Raw genomic sequence first — 13172 nt, forward strand, 5'->3', positions numbered from 1 at the left:
CAAATGCATTAAGCAGTTACATCCCCTCCTCCAACCCCTGGTAACCACTAATTGTTCTCTGTCTCTCTGGATTGGATATTTCATATAAATGGAGTCATGTAATGTATTGTTTTGCATATTTGGTATCTTTCATTTAGCATAATGCTTTCAGAGTTCATCCTTGGAGCATGTATTCATTCCTTTTCATAGCTGAAGAATAGTCTATTGTATGAATATACCACATTTTTCTCCTCCGTCTACTGATGGGCATTTGAGTTTCTTCTTGTAGCTTTTGTGAATAAAACTGCGGTGAACATTCACTTACAAGTTTTTGTTTGGACACGTGTTTTCATTTCTCTTGGCTGTGTACCTAGGAATAGAAATGATAGATTGTATGCTAACTCTGTGTTTAACTTTTGAGGAACCACCGTTTCCCACAGCACCTGCACCATTTTATATTTCTACCAGCAATGTATGAGGGTTCCAATTTCTCTGCATTTTGCTTTGTCATAATCTGTAAAAATTAGTTTATTAAACCTTTGAATCCTTATGCATGCAGGGTACCATGCTAGATGCTGTGTGAGTTTCAAAGAAGGGCAGGACAAGACTTTGTAGAAGCAACAGTTTTTTGGCCTTCTGGGAGTTAGAGTCAACATTTATAACTATCCTGGAAGGAGCAAGTGTTAAGTGCCCTAGAAGGCACAATTAACTTACCTTGAAGATTTTAGACGGAGAGTTTACTAATGGGGAAAGGCTTAGTTCTTTTCTTCTTCTCATAAAAATATTTATTTATTTTTGGCTACCCTGGGTCTTTTGTTGCTTTGCCCAGATTTTCTCTAGTTGCAGTGAGCTGGGGCTACTCTTCTTTCCAGTACATAGGCTTTTTCTCATTGCAGTGGCTTCTTTTGTTGAGGAGCACAGGCTTATAAGTTTGCGGGCTTTAGTAATTGCAGTGTACAGGCTTCAGTGGTTGTGGCTAGGGGGCTTAGTTGCTCCACAGCATGTGGAATCTTACCAGACCAGGGATGGAACCCGTGTCCCCTGCGTTGGCGGGCAGATTCTTAACCACTGTGCCACCAGGTAAGTCCTGAAAGGCTTATTTGTCGACTGTCAGACAGGGGAACTTAAACCCTGTTATGTATGTGTACATACATACACAACCCTGTTGTGTAGTTGATAGGAAGCCAGAAAACTTCTGAGCAGGGTAGTAATATAATGAACCTGGACTTTGGAAGAGAAATCTAGCAGCCAAGAGTAGAGGCTGAGGTAGAGGGTGAAAGAGTCTAGTAGCGCCTGTGAACCCAGTTTTGTCTGTTTGTTTTGGCTGTGCTCTGGGACATACAGCCAGGAATCAGTCCCGTGTCCCCTGCATTGGAATGTGGGGTCTTAACCACGTGACTGCCAAAGGAAGTCCTTGGAGTTGGATTTTTAATTGAAGAGTAACACAGAGATGGAAGCTAAGGAGTGGAATAGATAGGACTTGGAGACTCTTATATAAATCCTTGTAGTCTCCTTAGATTTCATCTCTTCTGATTTTAAACATCATCTGCCAAACACTGGGCTTCCCTTGTGACTCAGCTGGTAAAGAATCTGCCTGCAATGCAGGAGACCTGGGTTCAATCCCTGGATTAGGACAATCCCCCGGAGAAGGGAAAGGATACCCACTCCAGTGTTCTGGCCTGGAGAATTCCATGGACTGTATCATCCATGGGATCACAAAGAGTCGGACACGACTGAGCAACTTTCACTTTCACCAAACGCTGACAATTCCCGGAATTCTCTCTCCAGAACAAACCTCTCTGAGATCCAGACTACATACTTGACATTTCATATTTAAATTTTTTAAGTCTTGATAACCACCGCGAAAGAGTTTTGAGTGAAGTATTTTTCCTTCTCAGAATTTCTCAGTAGTTAGGCTAAAGTTGCTTCAATTAGTTCTGTAAAAATAGCCACAGCTGCAGAAGGCATAACCAGAGTAAAGACATTTCATTACAAAAACATTTTACTACAAAGGTGAAACAGAATGCTTGTAGTTACACCATCCTAGTAAAACCATTATTGACATTTTAGTCTTTTGCTTCTAAAACAGGAATTTCTTTTTCCTTTATCTGTCCTCTTTATTCATTTCCCATTTGTCATTCATCTCCTCACCACCACATGCTGTACATGTACATGCACAGACCACACTTTAAAAGCTTGACAGCCTAGTATGTTGAAGATGGTCAGTAAGTAGTTATGGGATATATAACAAGTTTGGAACTTTCACTCCAGCAGCAAAGCATCACCAGTTAATATTCCCTCTACAGTCACTGCCTCAGCTCAAACTACTAGAGTAATTTGGGATTGAATACTGACTGGGCTTCCCTGGTAGCTCAGACGGTAAAGCGTCTGCCTACAAAGTGGGAGACCTGGGTTTGATCCGTGGTTTGGGAAGATCCTCTGGAGAAGAAAATGGCAACCCACTCCAGTGTTCTTGCCTGGAAAACCCCGTGGACTGAGGAGCCTGGTAGGCTACAGTCCGTGGGTCGCAGAGTCGGACACGACTGAGCGACTTAAACTAAAACTAAACTACTGACTGAAAAGATAATATATGTCAATTGGAATATGCCTAGTGTGCTTTGTTAAAGGGAAATGTTTGTGTATAAAACTGAGGTATTTTCCTTCATGTCTATCAGTTTTATAACCTAATAGATGATCCATCTTCCTGCCTTGAATTTCTGGTTCTCTGTGGTTTAAAACAAAATTCTTAAAACAGAAAGGGTGCAACAAATAGTTAATTATGTTATTTTAGATAGAAACTTGATTTGATATTTTTGCATAAGAAACTGTTACAGGGACATTGTCATCATGTATTAGATATTATAGATATTGTTGTTGTTCAGTCACTAAGTCATGTCTTTGCAACCCCATGACCTGCAGCACACCAGGCTTCCCTGTCCATCACTGTCTCCAGGAGTTTGCTCAGACTCATATCCATTCAGTTAGTGATGCCGTTCAGCTATCTCATCCTCTGTCACCCTCTTCTGCTCTTGCCCTCAGTCTTTCTCAGATCAGGGTTTTTTCGCATCAGGTGGCCAAAGTATTGGAGCTTCAGCTTCAGCATCAGTCCTTCCAATGAATATTCAGGACTGATTTCCTTTAGGATGGACTGGTTTGATCTCCTTGCTGTTCAAGGAACTGTCAAGAGTCTTCTCCAGCAGTTCAAAAGCATCAATTCTTTGGCACTCAGCCTTCTGAATGGTCCAGCTCTCACATCCATACATGACTACTGGAAAACCATAGCTCTGATTATATGGATCTTTGTCAGCGAAGTGATATCTCTGTTTTTTTAAAACACTGTCTAGGTTTGTCATAGGATTGTTTCATTGCAGGTATAGATAGACCTAAGTAAAAACAATCCTGAGGCTTTCCTGGTGGTCCTATCCTGAAGAATCTGCCTGTCAGTACAGGAGACACGAGTTCAATTCCTGGTCCAAGAAGATCCCACATGCTGCGGGGCAACTAAGTGGCAGCTAAGTCCACGCACCTAGATCCTGTACTCCACAACAAGAGAAACCTGTGCACATGAGACAATAGCCTCAGTTAACCACAAATAGAGAAAGCCTGTGCACAGCAACAAAGACCCAGTGCAGTCAAAAATAAATAAATTTAATTTTTTTAAAAACACCTGAATTATACTGGAGGAACAGTAGCCAGTTAGCTTTTACTCCCTGTATCAGTCAGTGATGTGGTAGTTATTTACCAAGTTACCCAAACTAGAAATCAGAGTGTGAACTTTTATTTCTCTTTTACTCCCGTATCCCATCAATTATGTAGTTCATTTTATTTTACTTTTTCCTAAGTATTTTGTGACTTGGCTTTTAATTTGTTTATATTAAAAACTGGTTTTCAAAAAAAAATCAAGTTTCTCCAGGTTGTGAATTGCAGTCAGTTCTGATTTTCAAAATCTCTAGGCTGGACTACAGAACCAATATCAAGAGATTATCCTTGAACTAACTATTTCTGTCCTCTGTCCGTGGAATTTTCCAAGCAGGAATACTGGAGTGTATTTGTGGTGTGGGCTTAGTGCTCCTCGGCTCCTGGAATTTTAGTTCCCCAACCAGGGATCGAATTCACATCCCCTGCAGTGCAAAGTGGATTCTTAACCACTGGACCACCAGGGAAGTCCCTATGCATGATCTTTATTTATCTGTTGTGTTTATTTCCTCTTTTTCATGCTGTCTTAAAAAATTATTAATCTGTTTCAAAAGAATTATTGTTTTAAAAAATCATTCTGATTTTTTCTGACCTTATCTTTCTGTGTTTCTTTAGGGTTTTTTTAATTGCTCATTACCTGTCATGAAAAAAAAGAGCAATAAAGTTCAGTTTGATTTAATCTTCTTAGAAAATAAGTTTTTAAAGCTTATTTTTTATTAAGTACTGCTCTAGCTGTTATAGTGCAAATTTATTCATAGTAGTTTTTCTTCTACTTAAAGATTTTGAAAGTTTATCTTTGTATCACTTCTCTCACAGTAAGAAATCTGACTCCCATTTTTCCTAATATTTTTTCCTTTTTGTTCAAATCCTGGTATGTAACCAACCTGCATTTATCATCTCTTCCCTTATATGTATTTCTCCCTAATCACGTCAGAGTTGTAATAACTGTGGAAGGCACATTGCTGTATGGAAGCCTGCAACCCGCTTGAATAACGAGGAAATCCTCCTTATTCCTCTCGGGGTTCCCATACTCTGCATTGGACTGTACTGGGACACTCACCTAATGAGGTCCAACAACCTGTGCAGGACTGCTGCCGTACATACATTTCAGTATGCTTCCACCCTCGGTGGACACCCTCACATCCTGATTATGCCCCAGTACCTTGCTCTGGCCTCTGGAGCTCCTCCTTTGCTGCTTTTACTTCACCTGACCGCTCCTAATGGGTTTGTACAGTGTTTCTTCAGGAAGGGGAAGGAGAGTGGGAACTGAAGAGAATATTGTTTCCTGATTTTAACATTGTGAGAAAACATAGACTTTTATTCTTTGGAACTTATTGAGACCTCTTTTACGTATTAATAAGGTCACTTTTAAAAATTATTACGTGTGTGTACTGTGCATGTTTGATGTTACACATATATGTATTATAAAAAATGTAGAGAACAAGTGAATACCCATCATTCTATTTAATAATGTATTACAGATACAGATGAAGCACCCCGGAACCTTTTTTTTATTCCTTTCCCATTGTTTCCCCACAGAGGTATTTACTGTTCTGAATTTAGTATTTCTTTAAACAGGAATTGATTATATGAGAAATATTCTATAAACTAGTATTTGCCAGTGTAGACCAGAATTGTCCACCGATGCAAGCCTTCTCTTATATCAGAAAATGCTCTAGCCCTTTGAAGTATGTTAGGAATATGCCAAAGAAATATTTATGTCATCTCTTACTGCATATCTTACGTCAGAGAATAAGCACTTAAGTCTCTTAATTGATACGTAGGTATCTAAAAGTACGTAAATACATAAGGAATGCTGTGACAGTTGTCTTGTTTTTAAGCATCTAACCATGGTTAGTACTAAATAATTAAATAGTTGATGACTGTCTAATAAACCAGTTAGTTATGCCTCTTTGACCACTTATGGCAAGCTGTTCCAAGTATGAGGGAAAGTCTAAATCTAATGGACTCTAATTTGCATTTCTGAATTGCATTTGATAGCTAATTGGAGAAATGGTAATTTTAAAGGTAGATTTTTTTTCACCTCACTTTTCTAAAATCCTTTTAAAATCCTTAAAAAAATTTTAGCCAGTTGTTGCTGTAGGTGGTGTTACATTAAATTAATGTTTAAATTGGACTTGAATTTTGTCTCCTAGACCTTTGTCTCCTAGGTCCATCATTTCACCATGTCTCATTTTAGCAATTATATATAGTAATTTTGCCTCTTGTGATACATTATTTTGTTTTTTCATTTATAGTGATAGATTCCTGTGGCCTTTTAAATGATTGACTAACAATGAAAATGGATCCAAAGTGACTTCTCTACTGAAGCAGAAGATTCTTATTACCTTCCATTAACTCAGTTTAGTCTTTGGGAACGGGCAGAACGAGTGAAATACAGAAAACTGAAGAGAAGAAAACCTCACTTTGGAACTTTCTCCGTGACTGTTCTTAAGCCCTGCCTTTCTACTTGTTTTAATTTTGCTGTGAATTTATAAATAGTGAAGACCAAAGAAATAGAAGAAACATTTGAGAGCTTTATACCAAGAAAACTTGCCTTGAAAGCTGCTATTCTTGGAGGGAAAAGCATATCAAGTTCCTGTCTGTTTTTTGTTTTTTCTTTTAACAAGCTTTCTTATGTCCTTAGATTTTGAAGGATAAGACAAATATAAACTCATACCTGCAGACTATTTTTACCAGCTGTGTAAGAATGATAAGATTTATAAATTAAGGGCTTTGTAATGTAGATGTTTTGCTCCTAAAGTTGACTGAGTACTCAAAAGATCTTTTATAGCTCGTCAGTGTTTTATTTTTGATCTATCACTTCAATGACATTATTTGACCAAACAAAAGTCATTCTGTCTTTCTAAGCTATGACCTTGTTATGAACAGTATTTGCATTCACTGTGCAAATGTCCATGTATTATCTATTTAAGCAACATCATAGTGCCATCACTCAAGGAAGTTGAATGAGGTGAACATTGGTATAGCTCTTTCCCCTTCCCCCCATTTTTTAAATGTAACAAATACTTTTTATGTTCCCCTCCCCCTTCCCCTTTCCCCTTCCCCTTTGGGAAACGTGTCAGGAACTAGATAGTTAAGATGAGCAATTGAGGGGACTGATAGATTCATCCACACAGAGCCTGGATTCTTTTTGCTTCATCGTAAGGCGTTGTGCTGGCCAGCCTAATTAAGTACCCTTTTAACAAGAGAACCTCGTGGAAATCCAGCTGGCAACTCAAGAAGTTCAGGAAGCAGGACCACAGAGGTTATACTCTGGGGTAAGTATCCTCCTATGTCTAACTTTGGAAGAAGACTGTGTATGTGTATGTATCGTGGAAAATACCTACTCTTTTCTGATGTATTCTGGGGGCTATCAATGATTTGGAGACACCAACGGATCTCTCAGGAAAATTGATTCTGATTAGGAGAATTTAATGTGAACTAAATAGGAAAAAAAAAAAACTTGAGAAGTTATAACTTCCTTCTCTAGGAAGATTTTTTTCTACTGCTTTTGCCTGAAGTTACCTGAAGCAGATTAATCTTTTTTAATAAATATCTATAGTTTGGGGCTTCCCAGGTGGTGCTAGTGGTAAAGAACCCGCCTGCCAATGCAGGAGACATAAGAGACCATGGGTTTGATCCCTGGGTCAGGAAGATCCCCTGGGAAAGGAAATGGCAACCCACTCCAGTATTCTTGCCTGGAGAATCCTATATGAACCTGGTGGGCTGTATGTAGTTCATGGGGTCGCAAAGTGTCAGCAGTGTTTGAAGCAACTTAGCATATACCTGGCATAGCATATATCTGTAGTTATGAGTAGTTATTTATTCTTAAGGTTCTTCTGCTATAACCCAAGAATTCGTTAGCTTCTGTCATATAACCTTCAGGACTATGTCCCACTTTCTCTGTTTGTGTTGCATATTCATGGTTATATGTTCACAGACTATTGTTTTTGTTTAGAACTTCTCTGATGTATTGAGGCCGGATGAGTACTCTAGAAAGGCTCAGAGAGCAAGTCTTTCTATAAAAGGGGGACCTTAAAGTAATCGCAGACTCCTTTATTTGATACCAGGTTCTTCCAAGAATAAATGATTTTAATTTTCTCATTTTTAGATCCTGGCCATGAGGTTGGATGCCTCACCTTGTTGAAAAGAGACACTGGACCTAAATGGCGCAGCATGACTTTGTTCCTGCTTGGCTAAATTTCTCAACACCACAGTCAGCTAAGGTACTATTCTCCCTTCTAGTAACTGTCTCAATACCAATTCTTTGCATCCTTGTCTTGTCTTATAGCCTCTGTTTTATAATCTAGTTTTTTTGTGTGTATATTCAGTCTTAGAATTTTAGATATATTTTCATAAACTTACCTTTCTTTTATCTTACTTTTAGGATATAAATAGAGTATAAATACTTAGGCAGGTCAAGTCAATGTGTACCCAAGTGTCCTGTTTATTTCATTACATGTTAAGCTTTTCTCATCATGTGGCACACTTAAGACTTCCTATGTTAGCTGCAGAACACTTTGGTTTGGGGGGAACTGGATCTTAAGAATGAATGTACATAGCCTAAAGTAGTAGTTGATGAGGAAAAAGGATAGACAGTAATTGATTGACTACTACATGACTCTCAGATTAAATCCTATTAAATTAATTGATTAATTTTAATTAATTAAATTTATTTCATTAGTAAAATAAATTTAATTAATTTATCTTAATTAATTTAATTAAATCTGAAATTCTATTTCAGAGACAATGGTCTGATTACTGATTTTGGATAAAATGTTTGCATTAAGGATAAAGACAAATGGAATATATTCTTGGTAAAGGAAACCTTCCAGGAAGCTAATAAAAATACTTCCCATTTTGCCACCTAATAGAGGAGGGACAAAGTTAATAGCTGGTCTCAGGAAAAAAACATTTTTTTAAACATGAATTTTGGGGAAGATGTTCCTGGTCTGTCTAGACCCACAACCCTTTGCTCTAAACTTCAGTTTGAATTGTGCTTGTGAAATTCCCAGCCATCTCATAATTGACATAATCCACCTCAAGGGTTGGAGGTGGTGGGATAAGGGATTAGATATGGTATCTAGGGAAGTGTTTAAAGTAGGCAGATCTTATACCTGCAAAAAACAATTGATTTAGCACCATGAACTTGGTAAAAAAAAATTAGAAAATACAATTTATTAATAAATATTTCCATTAAGGCTACAGTAAGCACATTTGTGGTATTAGCATAAAGATAGCCATGTGAAGTGATGAAATAGAATAGAAAATTCAAAAATAGTCCTATATATTTAGTCAGTTGATTTTTGACTAAAGTACCAAGGTAATTCAATGCAGAAGTGATAATCCTTTTTAACAAATGGCTTTAGGACTGGATATTTATGGGGGAGTAGGAGGGAGAGCCTCAACCTTGACTTTATATCATACATAAAAATTAACTTCAAGTGGATTCTAACCTAAGTTGAAGAATTAAAACCTTAAACTTTCGGAGGAAAGGAGAAATCTTTGTAACTCACTGAAAGAAAGTGACAGTCTCTCAGTCATGTCTGACTCTTTGCAACCCTACGGACTATACAGTCCATGGAATTCTCCAGGCCAGAATACTGGAATGGATCGCTGTTCCCTTCTCCAGGGCATCTTTCCAACCCAGGGATCAAACCCAGATCTCCCACATTACAGGTGGATTCTTTACCAGCTGATTCATCAGGGAAGCCCAAGAATACTGGAGTGGGTAACCTATTCCCTCTTTAGGAGGTCTTCCTGACCCAGGAATCGAACTGGGGTCTCCAGCACTGCAGGCGGGTTCTTTATCAGCTGACCTACTAGGGAAGCCCTTGTAACCCACTAGAATGGCTAAAATAAAATCTGACAGTACCAAGTTAAGTGAAGATATTAATAATAAGGAAATAGATGTAAAGATGTCTCTGACACAACCTGTAGTTCTCTAAGCGCTTATCAAATGTTGGGAGTGGTGGGCCTGTAAACCATACATTTCATGGATTTTTAAACTTTGGTTTTCTATTATTTGAGAAAAAAACTGTCACAGAATACAGCTATTAGGGATAGGAAAGGACATACAGTGTTTCTCAAAATGCTTTATTTCAATTGTGTAACCTCAGAGACTTATTCTCTCTGACCTCCTTCCTCATGTGTAAATAAAATGGGGATGATGTCAAATTGTAATCTTGTTATGGGTATTAAACAATGGAAATAAATGTTTTATAAAACTATAAAAACTTTTGTGTTGTCGTTAATGGCATGCCAAGGTGGTATTTAAACTGTTCCTTTCTCTCCAATTCGAGAGTAATTTATACAAATAAGCTATTTAGAATTATTTTGAAAGCAAGCATCTTTCTTTTCCTTTCAAGATTAACAACATTTTTAAATGTAAGTTTTGGAGCTTCTTGTTCTGGATATTGACTGATTCCCTGCCTGCCGCCCCGCGCGCCCCCCCCCGCAATGCAAGTAATTGAAGTAGCCTGTTAATTAATTCAATCAGTGATTAAATAGGCAATGTAGGGCTTCTCTAACTCAGAGAACTATAGCCCTTAACTACGTCCCATGTGCTCACAATGGAGATTTCTGCCACCAATATTACTTGTTTTCTAGAAGCCTGATGCAAAACCAAAGATAATGAAAGAGATTCATACGTACTTAGTTTGCTTCTCTATACTTTATTATCATCTTAGTCACCTACAGCGACTTTCGAAAAACACGGAGAGCACCTACCCCGAGGAGATGGTAGATTTGGAGTAAGCCGTCGTAGACATAATTCCTCTGATGGCTTTTTCAACAATGGACCTCTTAGAACGACAGGAGGTAAGACATGCCCAACTTCCATGACTATTTAAGCTACTCAGGAAGCCCAGGCTGAGGGTACATGTCCATAACCTTGGAATAATGATCTTTTGTAAACATAATACTCAATTAGATCCTCCAGTAGTCATTACTCAGCTATATTGGCTTTCTAACATTCTCAGGTTCTCTTAAGTCATTTATTCAGTTAAAGAACTCTTACAGAAATTACATTAAAACAAAAGGATGTATCTTGTGATTTTTTGTGTGTGTGGACTTAATTTTTTATTTAGAAGGTCCCCTGACAGGCTTTGGCAATACCGTAAATTAGATCAGGAAGCATATGACCCACTTGTTTCTGAATTTCCAGAAAGCAAACACACTAATGTGTTACTTTTCCTTACTCTTTCAGATTCTTGGCACCAGCCCTCCCTGTTCCGCCATGATTCTGTGGACTCTGGTGTCTCTAAGGGAGCATATGCTGGAATCACAGGGAACTTATCTGGTTGGCATGGCTCTTCACGAGGTCATGATGGCATGAACCAGCGTAGTGGGGGTGGCACAGGAATCCATCGCCATTGGAATGGCAGCTTCCACTCCCGGAAAGGCTGTGCCTTTCAGGAAAAGCCAACTACAGATATTAGGGAAGAGAAGAAAGAAGATAAGGTGGAAAAGTTGCAGTTTGAAGAGGAAGACTTTGTAAGTATAAAGGTTTAGTTCTGCAGTTAAAATCTAAAATGATTCTTATACATAAAACCCTGTTAATAATGAGAACATTTGAGGAAATACATAAAAGGGAGTCCTACATTTAGACTTTTATTGTTTTTAGGAAGGAGTTGATTAATATGAAGATGAGGACCAAAATTCCTGTATAATTTTTAGCAAATTTTAATATTTTTTCATCTTTACACCTTTGGAACTTGAAAGAAATTCTGAGTTTTCTTTAAGTTTTATAAGATTGAATATTCAAATATATTTATGGAAAACTGCTAAATTGTCTTTCTCCAACTATCATGAGGGGTTTTTTTTCCTCTGATTCTGCTTGCTTATATTCTGCTCCCAAGTTGTGATAAATTTAGAAACACGCAGTTAGGAATATTTTAACTGTTGCCTATATATGCTACTGTGTGTTGAATTATATGCCTTTTGACCTGTAAGCCAAAAGTAGTTTTTGTGCACCTTAAAAAGTTTAATAATATCTTTTATTTAACCAGATATATCCAAATTATTATTATTTTAACCTGTAGTCATTATTTTCAAATTACCAAGATAATTTACATTCTTTCTTATACTAGGTCTGCAAAATTCTTGATGTGTTTTATAATTGTACTATATCTTAATATAGATAACACATTCCAAGTGCCCAGAAGCCATATATGACTAGTAGCAAAATCCTGTTAGTGCAGTTGTAATTTTAAGTAGCACATTAGATAAGCTAGTCACTTTTATGACACCCATTTCATGTTATCAGAGCCAACTAAAGAGTAAAATTTAGGCATTCAGCCCCTACTCTCCCAAGTCCAGCAAATGATCTGGGGGCTCTTTATTTAAATGTTACTTATTGATATTCCTATTTCAAGGTGCCCATCCTTTAATACTTTATTCATGGAAAAGTCTATAATATACCAATACATTAAGTATTTGACCAGAATGTCTTAAGTACTCAATAGTCCAAAATGACTACAGTAAATTATAATTTTATTTATTCAATAAACAAATTCAAATAAGACCAGTGGTAGTGACTAGGAAACAAAATCTCTCTTGCTCATCACACTTTGAGAACTTGATGAAATCCTCATCAAACCAGCAGCAACAACAAAAAAAGTTGAATGGTATTCCTATTATAAAATGAATTTCATGTTGTAATTTTCACACAATTAAATGAACCTACTGTAGTTGTCATTTCTATCTTACCTGAACATTTATCTAAAATACATATTATGACCACAGGCAGCTGAGCACATGGAAAACAAGATCTCTTTTAGTAGTTTAAGTTTCTTGTGTGCGTTACTTTAAAAAAAAAGATAATGAGAAATGAGAATTGGTGTGGGGTAAGGTAGAAGTTACTTAGAGTACCTTTTAAACTGGTACTGTACTACTGATTGGCATAGTTTGATAAGGTCTGTTATCAGTTCTGTGGCTTTTCCAGTGAGAAATGAGTTGAGAACGGAAAATGTTTAAGGCAGCGTTATCTTCACCTGCTAAGTCACATCATAGCTGAACAAGGTCATTAAGGGCAGGTTTATTTTGTGTTTACATTTTTATGGCATATTCTAAGTGTACATTAAAGTATGGAGAAAATGGTCAAGTACACTCATAACCTAGCTTTGTGAATATTGCCATTTTGCCCATTATGCTTCAGACCATTCTTTTGCAAATGAGGCAAGATATCATAGGTGCAGTTAAAGCTTCCCTAACCATATTCTCCTCTTTCCACTAAAGGTAATTACCATTTTTACTTCAGTGTTTCTCATCATATATGATTTTTTACTGTTAGGTTGGTGCAAAAGTAATTGTGGTTTCACACTGAATTTTAAATTGTTACAATTTTGTTAACCAAATAGGAACCATTACATTGAACACATTTTTACCAATGAGAAATAAGTTTGTTTATTCCTGTAGCGTAAAAATCCAGGCTTCGGGATTTGACGGACTCTTGGAAAGTATTTTCTGCCTCCCACTAGTTGTGGAAAGCATTT

At 37.3% G+C, this 13172-nt stretch overlaps 1 protein-coding gene across 8 annotated transcripts in view; it reads left to right on the plus strand.

The window, feature by feature from the left end:
* The window catches only part of GPBP1L1 (GC-rich promoter binding protein 1 like 1), a 61465-nt gene that overhangs the window by 23504 nt on the left and 24789 nt on the right, over positions 1 to 13172 (plus strand). For 5 of the 8 annotated variants that reach the window (XM_065914056.1, XM_065914062.1, XM_065914002.1 and 2 more), the window contains 4 exons: positions 5934 to 6956; positions 7790 to 7904; positions 10368 to 10497; positions 10886 to 11172. In XM_065914056.1, coding sequence (XP_065770128.1) covers positions 7845 to 7904; positions 10368 to 10497; positions 10886 to 11172 — 477 coding nt within the window. In that variant the 5' untranslated portion in view covers positions 5934 to 6956; positions 7790 to 7844. Of the gene's footprint in view, positions 1 to 5156; positions 5217 to 5933; positions 6957 to 7789; positions 7905 to 10367; positions 10498 to 10885; positions 11173 to 13172 lie in introns of all 8 variants that reach the window. The other 3 variants (XM_065914012.1, XM_065914040.1, XM_065914021.1) reach the window with 1 other exon arrangement.

The sequence above is a fragment of the Muntiacus reevesi genome, chromosome 1, assembly GCF_963930625.1.
Source record: "Muntiacus reevesi chromosome 1, mMunRee1.1, whole genome shotgun sequence".
NCBI lineage: Eukaryota > Metazoa > Chordata > Mammalia > Artiodactyla > Cervidae > Muntiacus > Muntiacus reevesi.